The 14,300-nt window shown below is 41.3% G+C and overlaps 1 protein-coding gene across 1 annotated transcript in view; it reads right to left on the bottom strand.

Annotated features, from left to right (window-relative positions):
• LOC126188556 (major facilitator superfamily domain-containing protein 6) overlaps nt 1-14,300 on the bottom strand; it is a 375,350-nt gene that overhangs the window by 24,788 nt on the left and 336,262 nt on the right. Inside the window, exon 12 of the mRNA XM_049930156.1 lies at nt 3,747-3,865. Coding sequence (XP_049786113.1) covers nt 3,747-3,865 — 119 coding nt within the window. The remainder of the gene's footprint in view (nt 1-3,746; nt 3,866-14,300) is intronic.

Genomic DNA, 14,300 nt, shown 5'->3' with positions numbered 1-14,300 from the left:
ATGCCTCTAACACATGACACCAGGTGGTACTGTTCATCCACTGTGTGGCAACAGGGGTGCTTTACTAACAGAACCGCTAGTGGTGTGGTAGGGAAAGCCAACTTGCCATTGGTGTTACTAAGGCAACGGCATCACCAGCTAATTTTAAATGCACTATGGCAGGGTTAATATACAGGGAGCGAAAGACTATTTACAATTTGTACAGAAACCAGATGGCAGTTATAAGAGTCGAGGGGCATGAAAGGGAAGCAGTGGTTGGGAAGGGAGTGAGACAGGGTTGTACCCCATCCCCGATGTAATGCAATCTGTATATTGAGAAAGCAGTAAAGGAAACAAAAGAAAAATTTGGAGTAGGAATTAAAATCCATGGAGGAGAAATAAAAACTTTGAGGTTCGTCGATGACATTGTAATTCTGTCAGAGACAGCAAACGACCTGGAAGAGCAGTTGAACGGAATGGACAGTGTCTTGAAAGGAGGATATAAGATGAACATCAACAAAAGCAAAACAAGGATAATGGAATGTAGTTGAATTAAATTGGGTGATGCTGTGGTAATTAGATTATGAAATGAGACGTTTAAAGTAGTAAATGAGTTTTGCTAGTTGGGGAAAAAATAACTGATGATGGTCAAAGTACAGAGGATATAAAATGTAGACTGGCAATGGCAAGGAAAGTGTTTCTGAAGAAGGGAAATTTGTTAACATCAAGTATAGATTTAAGTCTCAGGAAGTCATTTCTCAAAGTATTTGTATGGAGTGTAGCCATGTATGGAAGTGAAAAGTGTAGAATAAATAGTTTAGACAAGAAGAGAATAGAAGCTTTTGAAATGTGGTCCTACAGAAGAATGTTGAAGATTAGATGGGTAGATCACATAACTAATGAGGAGGTATTGAATAGAATTGGAGAGAATAGAAATTCATGGCACAACTTGGCTAGAAGAAGGGATCGGTTGGTAGGGCATATTCTGGGGCATCAAGAGATCACCAAATTAATATTGGAGGGCAGTGTGGAGGGTAAAAATCGTAGAGGGAGACAAAGAGATGAATACGCTAAACAGATTCAGAAGGATGTAGGTTGCAGTAGGTACTGGGAGATGAAGAAGCTTGCACACGATAGAGTAGGATGGAGAGCTGCATCAAACCAGTCTCTGGACTAATGACCACAACAACAACATCATAAATACTGTAACTTATTTGCAAAACACTGATGTACACAGGGGTAAACCAAATGAGGTAACACTGTTTTAAACAGAGTGGCCTTGTATTCAGAAGGGTGGGGCCTCCAGTCTTCATCCAGCCATCCTGATTTTGGTTTCCTATAGTTTTTCTAAATTATTTCAAACACTATCTGGGATGGTCCACTACCTGTTCCATCCTTGTTACACTATACCTGTAGGTCTGTAAATGTCTATGTATGTGAACTGCTTTATTTTTGTTCTTTTTAAATTGTAATACCAAGACATGCCCAGTACCCTTGTAAAGAGATCCACCAATGACTAGAATTACTACCACTACTACTACTACTACTACTACTATTACTACCACTATTACATCTACGCTCTGCAACCACTATAAAATGCATGGCATTTCCAGCTGTGTCACATATTAGGATTTCTTCCCATTCGATTCATGTATGGAACAGGGGATGAATGACAAATAAAATGCCTCTCTACACTCTGTAATTACTTTTAATTTTCTATTCACACAAGGAGGAATCCATGCTTCAGGGAGCTTATACATATCTGTAAGCTGTGATGTGAAAGTGAATACTGTTCAACTCATCTGTCCCTCTGTGAATTTAATATATTTCTGAAAGTAGATTTCTTTTTTGGGTATATTTTGGGTCTTCTTAAGCTGGTAACTGGCCAGCTTAAGAAATACAATCACAAAAAAAGTTGCAACAGCGAAAAATAATTAATGTAGAGTAATGAAATTTTGGGAATTGTCATCCGATGATGTCCCATATATGCTTGACTGGAGACAGTTCTGGCGATCATGGAGGCTAGGGTGTGTCAACAGTCTGTAGAGCATGTTGGGTTATGACAGCAGTATGTGGGTGAGCCTATCCTGTTGGGAAACAACTCCTGGAATGCTGTTCATGAATGGCAACACAACAGGTCACATTGCCAGACTGAGGTACAATTTTGCAGTCAGGGTGTGTGGGATAACCATGAGAGTCTTCCTGCTGTCATATGATATCGCACCCCAGACCTTAACTCAAAGTGTAGATCCAGTGTTTCTAGCATGCAGAAAGGCTGGTTGTAGGTCCTCAACTGGCCTCCTTTTAACCAACACATGGCCATCACTAGCACAAAGACAGAACCAATTTTCATTAGAAAACACAACAAAACTCCACCTGCCATCCAATGAGCTCTCACTAGACACCACTGAAGTCAGAAATGGTAGTGGTTTGGCATCAATGGAATGCACACTGCACAGCATCTGGTTCCGAACTGTCCTAGAAGTAACCAATTTGTAACTGTTTGTTGTGTCACAGTTGTGCTAACTGCTTCTCAAATTGTTGCTGCAGATACAGTATGATGTGGCAGAGCCACACATTGAACACAATGATCTTCCCTCTCAGTAGTGCCACATGGCCATCCAGAGTCCATTCTTCTTGTGACTGTATGTTCTCATGACCACCGCTGCCAGCAGTCATGTGCAGTGGTTACATTCATGCTAAGTCCTTCTGCAATATCACCAAAGGGACATACAGCTTGTCATAAGCCCTATTACACAGCCTCATTCATACTAAGTGAGGTGTTGATAATGGCATCTTAGTCATCTTAAAGGCTTTCTTGACAACCATTGATTCATCATCACCCATCTCAAAGGTAATGAACACTCACTACTGTTAGTGTGTGTATTTAAAACAAACCTGATCTGCATTCTCACAGTGGCACTACTAGCACCACTCTTATGGGACTGGTGCAAAATCTGAATAGACATAATCTTTCACATGTAGCAACATTTATATCAACTTCTGATTATGTCTCACAACTCCTTCTTGGTGTTGCAATTTTTCTCTGTTGGCATATGAATCACAAATGGGACATAAGGGTAGAAAAAATGGCTTAATGACAAGAAGATGAGGTGAAAGATGGTTGAGCACTAAATATTATAGTGCATACTTGGGGAAAATATAGTCAGTATAATTAATATGTTGGATCCTATAACAGTTTAAATGGCAGTGTCACTGACGCAATAACTAAAGAAGTCTCAGTGGCTCTCTTTCCAGTTTCACCAAAGGATGACATGATAACATACAGTGGGAACAGACAATCTTTAAAGAATTTTGGCCATTATGTTATTTAAGAAGATTTTTGTAGCATTTTGTAGTAACACTTGTCTATGTTGGTGACATTTATAACCAATTTTGTTATGAAATTTTTGTCACTTGTTTTCTATCATGTGAGGTTTTTGGCAGGACAATGTAGCTGGAAATGTTTCATGATGATTGATAGTAGTAAGTATTTTGTCGATCTTGTAAGCAATTTGGATGTTACCTCATTGTCACAATGAAATCAGTTGTCTGGGTAACATTAGATGATAACATTTTTTGGGAATTCTTCTACAATTCTGAGACTCACGTCAAGAATAGCCATCTATCAATGTACTAAGAGTAAACTATTACAAAAATTTGGAAAATACAATCTACCAAGAAACTGATATTTTATGGAAGAAGATGCCAACTACAAAATCACACTGTCAGCTATGACTGAGGCCGAAGTTGATAATGAAACATACCTGAAAATTTCTACGAATGATTTCTTCTTCATCAACAGAGTTCTGCCCGTCATTTAAAATATGACTTCTATAGCTGTATCCACCTCCACCATTCTGCAAAAATGGGTTTGTTGATCCACCTGAAACAGAGTCAGAAAACATCTTACACATGACAGTATATTGATTTTTGGATAACTATTACTGATCCACTATAACAAGATAGAACTACTTACTAAAACGTTAAACATGGTTACTGAAATATGTAAACATTTACAACTCTCACAACTTGTAATACCTTTCCTATCAATGGTTAAACACCAGTAAGTATTTCAATATACACTTCCAAAATTCTTCATATTCAAAATGTGAAATGTGTTATTACCTTCTGGAGACCAAAACCAGGAATTCAGCTTGTGTTAAAGCTATAGTAAATTTGGAGCAAAGTAAGAAAAAAATTGTATATTACCTTGTGTGTGGTATTTTGTGGGCTATGTTTTTGTAAGATTGAAGTCATATATGCTCTCAGACTTTACAATAAATACGAAGAAAATGTAATGCAGTTGTAGAACCAGGTGGTTGTAAGGAACTTCCTTAGGTTTGCACATTTATTTCATTCCTCATACTGAATATATAATCTACTTAAATACACACACACACACACACACACACACACACACACACACACACACACTGAAGAGCCAAAGAAACTGGTACACCTGCCTAATATTGTGTAGGGCCCCCACTAGTACACAGAAGTGCTGTAACATGACTTGGCATGGAGTCAACTAATATCTGAAGTAGTGCTGGAGGGAACTGATAGCATGAATTCTGCAGGGCTGTCCATAAATCCGTAGGAGTATGAGGAGGTGGAGATCTCTTCTGAACACCATGTTGCAAGGAATCCCAGATATGCTCAATAATGTTCACGTCTCGGGAGTCTGGTGGCCAGCGGAAGTGTTTAAACTCAGAAGAATGTTCCTTGAGCTACTCTGTAGCAATTCTGGAAGTGTGGAGTGTTGCTTTGTGCTATTGGAATTGCCCAAGTCTGTCAGAATGCTCAATGGACATGAATCGATACAGGTGATCAGACAGGATACTTACGGATGTGTCACCTGTCAGAGTCATATCTACAATAGATATATCAGGGGTCCCAAATCACTCCAACTGCACATGCACCACACCATTACAGAGCCTCCATCAGCTTGAACAGTCCCCTGCTGACATGCAGGGTCCATGGATTCATGACGTTGTCTCCATACCTATACACGTCCATCCACTTGATACAATTGGAAATGAGACTTATCCAATGAGGCAACATTTTTCCTGTCATCAACAGTCAAATGTCAGTGCTGACAGGCACAGGTGAGGAATAAAGCTTTGTATCATGCAGTCATGAAGGGAACACAAGTGAGCCTTCGGCTCCGAAAGCCCATATTGATGATGTTTTGTTGAATGCTTCCAACTGCAGCAATGTCAGAGATTTGATGATTTAACGGATTTCTGATATTCATGGTACACTCATGGAAGGGTCGTACTGGAAAATCCAACTGCTGTGTCCCATCACTCATGCACTGTCTATAACACCACGTTCAGACTCACTTAAATCTTGACAACCTGCCACTGTAGCAGCAGTATCGACCTAACAGCTGCACCAGACACTTGCCTTTTATATGCACTGCTGACCACAGTGCCATATTCTGCCTGTTTACATCTCTCTGTATGCCTATACCAGTTCTTTTGGTGCTTCAGTGTATGTACAGTATTATGTAGGAGTGAAACATAGGGTATTGGAAAACTGATATGAAGTAAACAAGATGCATTTGAAACATGGTGCTACAGAAGGGAACTGAAAAATTAAGTGAATAGGTAAAGCATAAGCATCCAACAAACAAACAGTAGGAAGCAGCCTACAGGAAACCTTGTTGTCTTATACAGGTGTTGCCGACTGCAGGGGGACACACACATAAAAGACAGTTGTAATCGGCAAGCTTTCAGAGCCAGTGGTTTCTTCTTCAGACAGAAGGAAGCAGAGTGAAGGAAAAGGACTGGAGAGGACTGGGAAAGGGGGTAAATTTCGGGCAATTCACCCAGAACCGCGTGTCAAGGGAGACTTACTGTATGGGGCGAGAAGGAAAGGCTGATTGTTGGGGACTGCATTGGAAAAGATTTCAAAGCCTGAGAGCTTAAAAAGGTGGGAGACAGGGTAATATGGAGACAGAAATTACTGCTAAAACATCATGCATGAGATAATAAGGGTGGAAAGCTAAATGCACTGTACATAACAGAGGTGGGAGGGGGTGTGGGGTGGTGAAGACATGTTGTTGTTGTTGTTGTTGTTGTTGTTGTTGTTGTTGTTGCAGTCTCCAGTCCTGAGACCTAGTTTGATGCAGCTCTCCATGCTACTCTATCCTGTGCAAGCTTCTTCATCTCCCAGTACTTACTGCAACCTACATCCTTCTGAATCTGCTTAGTGTATTCATCTCTTGGTCTCCCTCTACGATTTTTACCCTCCATGTTGCCCTCCAATGCTAAATTTGTTATCCCTTGATGCCTCAGAACATGTCCCTTCTTCTTGTCAAGTTGTGCCCCAATTTTATTCAATACGTCCTCATTAGTTATGTGATCTACCCATCCAATCTTCGGCATTCTTCTGTAGCACCACATTTCAAAAGATTCTATTCTCTTCTTGTCCGAACTATTTATCGTCCACATTTCACTTCCATACATTGCTACACTCCATAAAAATACTTTCAGAAACGATTTCCTGACACTTAAATATGTACTTGATGTTAACAAATTTCTCTTCTTCAGGAACGCTTTCCTTGCCATTGCCAGTCTACATTTTATATCCTCTCTACTTTGACCATCATCAGTTATTTTGCTCCCCAAATAGAAACCTTCTTTACTACTGTGTCTCATTTCCTAATCTAATTTCCTCAGCATCACCCGACTTAATTCGACTACATTCCACTATCCTCGTTTTGCTTTTGTTGATGTTTTTCTTATATCCTCTTTTCAAGACACAGCTCTTCCAAGTCATTTGCTGTCTCTGACAGAATTACAATGTCATTGGCGAACCTCAAAGTTTTTATTTCTTCTCCATGGATTTTAATACCTACTCCAAATTTTTCTTTTGTTTCCTTTACTGTTTGCTCAATATACAGATTGAATAACATTGGGGAGAGGTTACAACCTTGTCTCACTCCCTTCCCAACCACTGCTTCCCTTTCATGCCCCTCGACTCTTATAACTGCCATCTGGTTACTATACAAATTGTAAATAGCCTTTCGCTCACTGTATTTTACCCCTGCCACCTTTAGAATTTGAAATAGAGTATTCCAGTCAACATTGTCAAAAGCTTTCTCTAAGTCTACAAATGCTAGAAATGTAGGTTTGCCTTTCCTTAATCTTTCTTCTAAGATAAGTCAAACTGATAGTTCGGTAATTTTCACATCTGTCAACACTTGCTTTCTTTGGGATTGGAATTATTATATTCTTCTTGAAGTCTGAGGGTATTTCGCCTGTCTCATACATCTTGCTCACCAGATGGTAGAGTTTTGTCAGGACTGGCTCTCCCATGGCCATCAGTAGTTCTAACGGAATGTTGTCTACTCCCGGGGCCTTGTTTCGACTCAGGTCTTTCAGTGCTCTGTCAAACTCTTCACGCAGTATCATATCGCCCATTTCATCTTCATCTACATCCTCTTCCATTTCCATTATATTGTCCTCAAGTACATCGCCCTTGTATAAACCCTCTATATACTCCTTCCACCTTTCTGCTTTCCCTTCTTTGCTTAGAACTGGGTTTACATCTGGCTCTTGATATTCATACAAGTAGCTCTCTTTTCTCCAAAGGTCTCTTTAATTTTCCTGTAGGCAGTATCTATTTTACCCCTAGTGAGATAAGCCTCTACATCCTTACATTTGTCCTCCAACCATCCCTTCTTAGCCATTTTGCACTTCCTGTCAATCTCATTTTTGAGACGTTTGTATTCTTTTTTGCCTGCTTCATTTACTGCATTTTTATACTTTCTCCTTTCATCAATTAAATTCAATATTTCTTTGGTTACCCAAGGATTTCTACTAACCTGCATCTTTTTACCTACTTGATCCTCTGCTGCCTTCACTACTTCATCCCTCAGAGCTACCCATTCTTCTTCTACTGTATTTCTTTCCCCCATTCCTGTCAATTGTTCCCTTATGCTCTCCCTGAAACTCTGTACAACCTCTGGTTTAATCAGTTTATCCAAGTCTCATCTACTTAAATTCCCACCTTTTTGCAGTTTCTTCAGTTTTAATCTACAGTTCATAACCAATAGATTGCGGTCAGAGTCCATATCTGCCCCTGGAAATGTCTTACAATTTAAAACCTGGTTCCTAAATCTCTGTCTTACCATTATATAATCTATCTGATAACTTCTAGTATCTCCAGGATTCTTCCATGTACACAACCTTATTTTATGATTCTTGAACCAAGTGTCAGCTATGATTAAGTTATGATCTGTGCAAAATTCTACCAGACAGCTTCCTCTTTCATTTCTTACCCCCGATCCATATTCACCTACTATGTTTCCTGCTCTCCCTTTTCCTACTCTCGAATTTCAGTCACCCATGACTATTAAATTTTCGTCTCCCTTCACTACCTGAATAATTTATTTTATCTCATCATACATTTCATCAATTTCTTCATCATCTGCAGAGCTAGTTGGCATATAAACCTGTACTACTGTAGCAGGCATTGGCTTTGGGTCTATCTTGGCCACAATAATGCATTCACTATGCTGTTTGTAGTAGCTTACCCACACTCCTATTTTTTCATTCATTATTAAACCTACTTCTGCATTACTCCTATTTGATTTTGTATTTATAACCCTGTATTCACCTGACCAAAAGTCTTGTTCCTCCTGCCACCAAACTTCACTAATTCTCACTATATCTAACTCTAACCTATCCATTTCCCTTTTTAAATTTCCTAACCTACCTGCCCAATTAAGGGATCTGACATTCCATGCTCTGATCCATAGAACGCCAGTTTTCTTTCTCCTGATAATGACATGCTCTTGAGTATACCCCGCACAGAGATCCGAATGGGGAACTATTTTACCTCCGGAATATGAAGACATAGAGAACTAAAATGGAGTGAAGCAAAGAATAGTTACAGTGAAGAAATGCTGAGATGGAAGAAATTAACTTAAATTAAAGCCAGGCGAGTGGCAAGAACCAAGGGCATGTTGTAGTGCTAGTTCCCACCTGTGGAGTTCTGAGAAACTGGTGTCTGATGAAAGAATCCCGATGGCATGTGTGGTGAAACATGCACCTGGATAACGAATGTCATGTTGTAGAGCATGCTCTGCAACAGGATCTTGTGAGTTGCCAGTATACATCCTCTGCCTATGCCCATTCATCCTAATTGATAATTTGGTGGTAGACATGCCGATGTAGAAATCCAAACAGTGTTTACATAACAGCTGGTGTACGACATGAGTCATATACAACATGACATTGAACCCTGCCTCGAACAGTTGACACCACAATCCCAACTTGATCCACCACCACTACCACAAAATTATCCCTTCCAAGCCTTCCAACAATTCTTCACATCCAGCATTGCTTCACAATCCTTCCTCAGGTCTCTAAAACATGACCCTTACCTGTCCTCTGCAGAACTCCAGGCCCTACGTTCCCTAAAAGCTGATGACTCCATCATTATCCTCCCAGCAGACAAAGGATCTACCACTGTAGTACTTCACCAAATGGAGTATGTTAATGAAGGACTATGCCAGCTGTCTGACACCTGTACATGCAGAATCTGCCATCAAGATCCCATCCCTGTCATTCAAACTGACCTGCAGTCCCTCCTTAAAACCTCAGGCCCCTCACAAGGTCTAACACCACAATCAACAGAACATCTCACCCCACCCCTTCTTCCTAAGATCCACAAACCCTATCATCCTGGCCGTCCTATAGATGCTTGCTTCAGAGCACCCACTGAATGTATATCTGCCTTAGTTGATCAACATTTGCAACCCATAGTGCAAAGACTCACCTCCTAGATCAGTTGAAATCCATGCCCACCCCACTCCCACCCCTCACCTTGCTTGTCACTATTGATGTCACCTCTCTCTATATCAACATCCCCCAAGTACATGGTCTGTTTGCTGCTGAGCATTTCCTCAGTCAGCACCCACCTGATTCCAAACCTGTGACATCCTTCCTATTGACGTTAATCAACTTTATACTTACCAAAAACTACTTCACCTTTCAGGGACAGATGTACAAACAGATCAGGGGTACGGCCGTGGGAACAAGATGGCTCCTTCCTATGCTAACCTTTTCATGGGTCACTTGGCTGGGGCTTTCCTGAGAGCCATACGTCTTCAGCCCCTGGTTTGGTTTAGGTACATTGATGACATCTTTGCAATACGAACTCATGGTCAGGCTGACCTGCTAAAATTCCTTGAATCTCTGAATACCTTCTCCCAATTAACATACTCCAGTTCCAAATCCCATGGCAATTTTGTTGATGTTGATCTCGTCCTCACCAAAGGCCAGCTATACACTTCTGTCCACATTAAACCAACTAACAAGCAACAGTACTTACATTTTGACAGTGGCATCCTTTCCATATCAAACATTCCCTCCAACACAGTCTTGGCATCTGAGGCAAGTGTATTTGTTTGGATGCAGACTTTTTACAACAATACACCACCATTCTCACCTCAGCCTTCATTGCGTGTAATAACCTTACCAGCATAGTTAAAAAGCAGATTTTCCTGGGCCATCACATCCAATCCTGGTATTGCTGATCCCTCCAAAAAACAGCTTTGGAGCACACCATTAGTGACTCAGTATTGTCTTGGTCTGGAATGTGTTTAACTGCTACTTTGACAGGGCCATGACATCCTAAAATCCTGCCCTGAAATGAGATGCAATCTGTCTGAAATTTTGCCCACTACACCTAGAATAGCTTTCCATCACCCTCCTAATCTCTGCAATATTTTTGTCAGACCCTATGCTCTTTCTGCACCCATCTCCCTACCGTACAGCCCCTACCCCTGTGACTAGCCCCTCTGCAAGACTTGCCCTGTGCACCCTCCTACCACCACCTATAACAGCCCTGTAGTTGGCAAAATATATACTATCAAAGGGAGAGCCACCAGTGAAACAACACATGTCATATACCAGCTGTTATGTAAACACTTTTCCACCTCCTACATTGGCACGACCACCACCAAATTATCAATAAGAATGAATGGGCATAGGCATAGGGTGTGTACTGGCAACTCGCAATATCCTGTTGCTGAGCATGCTCTACAACATCACATTCGTGACCTCAGTGCCTGTTTCACCACAAGCACCATCTGGATTTTCCCCCCAGACACCAGTTCCTTAGAACTCTACAGGTTGGAGCTAGCACTACAACATTTTCTTGGTTCTCGCCATCCACCTGGCCTTAATTTACATTAATCTCTTCCATCTCAGCATTTCTTCACTGTAACTACTCTTTGCTTCACTCTGTTTTAGTTTTCTAGCTCTTTCCTTGTCTTTCCCGTCTAATGTCCCGTTTCATGTCTGAAACAGATGCTGTGTCAGTTCATGACAATTGCTGGGTGGAGACTGGCATGAAAGTATATGACTTTCCATCAGATCCCAGGCATATTATATAAATCATACTTCAGGGGACCAGGGAGGTCAGTTGAGGATCCATAGATTCCTGCGTTGTGGTCTGAACTGAAATGTTGGATCGCAAATCATCCTACTTCAATATGCCATTTGGTGCTATTGGGAAGAAGAGTATAAAAACAAGGTTTGTCATTTTGGCCATACACTGATGAACATTCAGTCTTCATTGAACAATTCCCAAATCAGTCCTCATGTCATATCCAATAGCTTCCCACACCATGACAGCAGGAGTTAGAAAGGTGTGGGTTTCAAGAACTGCTTCTTCTTATGACCTTCCACCAATGCCACTCAATGTACCAGCTGACCCATGCATAATGCCATGTGAACCTCCGTAGTCCATGGTGTGGTGTGAGCAGTAAACAATGAGTAACAACTTGAGATCTCATCTCTATCCTGTTGCTAACAGTTTTTGGTGATACTCTGCATGTAACCTTTGTCCAAATTTCAGCAGTTGTAATCCATCTATTTGTCAGAGACAGTAAAAATATCCTACAATCTGCAAGTGGTGTTATATTCTGGAAGGACCTCTACCCACTTTTTTTGCCACACTGTTGTCCTGAGTCCTTCTTATCACCACTTATTATACATTCTTTGTGCAACTGCCAGCTACCTCTGATCTGCCAGTTAATGATCCTATGTCCCTCATGTCAATGATTCAGTATTTCTCAAAGTATGAAAAACAGAAATGAACCACATGCACAAGTTTCAGTCTCCATACTGAATTTGATGCTGGGGTGTATGGAGACTGAAACGGAAGGTAAATTACCTTTCCTTGACATCTTGGTCAAGAGAAGGGCTGACGGCACCCTAGGTCATGGGGTGTATCGGAAGACAACGCACACTGATCTGTATTTGCACGCAGACAGCTGCCACCACCCTTCCCAGAAGAATGGGGTACTTAAAACTCTAGTACATAAGGCACGCACTCTCTCTGATGCAGAGAGTCTACCCCAGGAATTGGAACATCTGAGAACTGTATTTCGAAAAAATGGGTACTCAGAGTGGCAGATTCAACATGCTCTCTGCCCAACCGCTACAGCACAACCTGTGGAGATGGATGAAATCACGAGGGAGGAGGTAGGCACTGCTTTTATTCCATATACAGGTGCACTCTCCGGGAAAATCGCCCGCATTTTGAAGAAACACCGGGTTGGAACTGTGTTTTGTCCTCCGAATAAAACTCGTGCACTGGTGGGGAGTGCCAAAGATGACCTCTGTTTGAGGAAGGACGGCGTGTACCAGATCCAGATTCCGTGTCAATGTGGCAAGTCGTATAATGGTCAGACGATGCGTACCGTTGAGGATCGATGCCATGAACACCAGAGGCACACTTGACTGATGTATCCAAGCAAGTTGTCCGTTGCTGAACATTTGTCAGAAAATCACGCTATGGAGTATGAACGCACGAGGATTCTGGTACAGACGTTGAGATACTGGGACAGCGTTGTTAGAGAGGCCATTGAAATTCACACCAATGACGACCTCATAAACCGTGACTGTGGCTATAATCTTAGCAAGGCTTGGGAACCAGCGATTGGGTTAATCAAGAGTAAATCGAGCAAATGTATAGTTGTGACGACCACGGCGAACAGAGCCATCATACCGATGTCATCTCAGATGCCGTCGCAATCTGTTCCACCGTGCGACCGTGGCGCGGGGCGTGGACAGCGGTGGGAGCGTGCCGTGGGCGGAGGGTATTTAAATTGCCCGCCGCTGCGACCGAACCCAGTTCCCTCTGAGCAGCCATAGTGTATGGATCTCTGTGCCGGTACATTCACAGGAGCTCAGTCCGTCAGTTCACCTGATGATGGCGACATGTATGATCACCGAAATATTGTGCCCGTTGGACACTGTAGACCGGCAGTACACTCGCTGATATTTTGATTATCAAATATGCCCAGAGAAACTCAAGAATCACATCACAATAAGTGTTTGCTACATGTAGTTATGACTGCAATTGGACAGGAAAGGTAGAGAGGTTAAAACCTTGGCAGAAAGCAGCCTTCACCTCTCAGAAAACAAAAACGAGGCCACCAGGTTTAATGTTTCTGTCTACTGGACATCATTGAAGAGTTTCACACTAAGTCCCTAAGATGCAGCAAATATGTTTGAAATTAATAAAAATCACTTTTGTACAATGCTGTAGCCAGAAACTTCTGTTACCCAAATTCCAGTAGTGAAACCAGTCTGAACTGATGAAATGTTATTGGGTAATCAACAAAGCTACAGCATAATCTTTCAGCAGTGGTTTCACAGGTTTCTTACTTGCAGTTTCAGGTGAACACAACAAGAAGGAAATATATTAAAATCTTGCTTCAAGGTGACATTTTCACTAAACTCTTAGCCAAAGATTTTATCAACGAAATTTGCCAAGAAACCTTGCATTCCTATGTGGACTACAAGAGTTCAGATTAATTAATATTTGGATTATGTGCCACCATGTTAACACCATTATGAATAAGTGGTCATGGAGAAGAAAAAATGAAGAAATTTAACTGCTTTATGGGCATGTTTGTAACAGGAATGTTTAATTTAGGGAAATAAGACAATGAAACAGTGAGTTCAGGGATATGATAAGAAAAATAAAACAAGGAAATGGAATACAGATTTTAGACTCACCCAACCAGGCAACATTTTTCCAGTCATCAACAGACCAGTTTCAGTGTTGACAGGCCTAGGCGAGGCATAAAGTTTGGTGTCATGCAGTCGTCAAGGGTACATGAGTGGGCCTTCAGCTCCAAATGCCCATATCTATGATGTTTCATTGAATGATTCGGCCATTGACCCTTGTTGATGATGCAGCATTGAAACCTGCAGCAGTTTGATGAAGGGTTGCACTTTTGTCATGTAGAACAATTCTCTTCAGTGGTCATTAGTGCCGATCTTACAGGA

Source organism: Schistocerca cancellata, chromosome 5 (genome assembly GCF_023864275.1).
Source record: "Schistocerca cancellata isolate TAMUIC-IGC-003103 chromosome 5, iqSchCanc2.1, whole genome shotgun sequence".
Lineage (NCBI taxonomy): Eukaryota > Metazoa > Arthropoda > Insecta > Orthoptera > Acrididae > Schistocerca > Schistocerca cancellata.
This window is presented reverse-complemented; position numbering and strand designations above follow the sequence as displayed.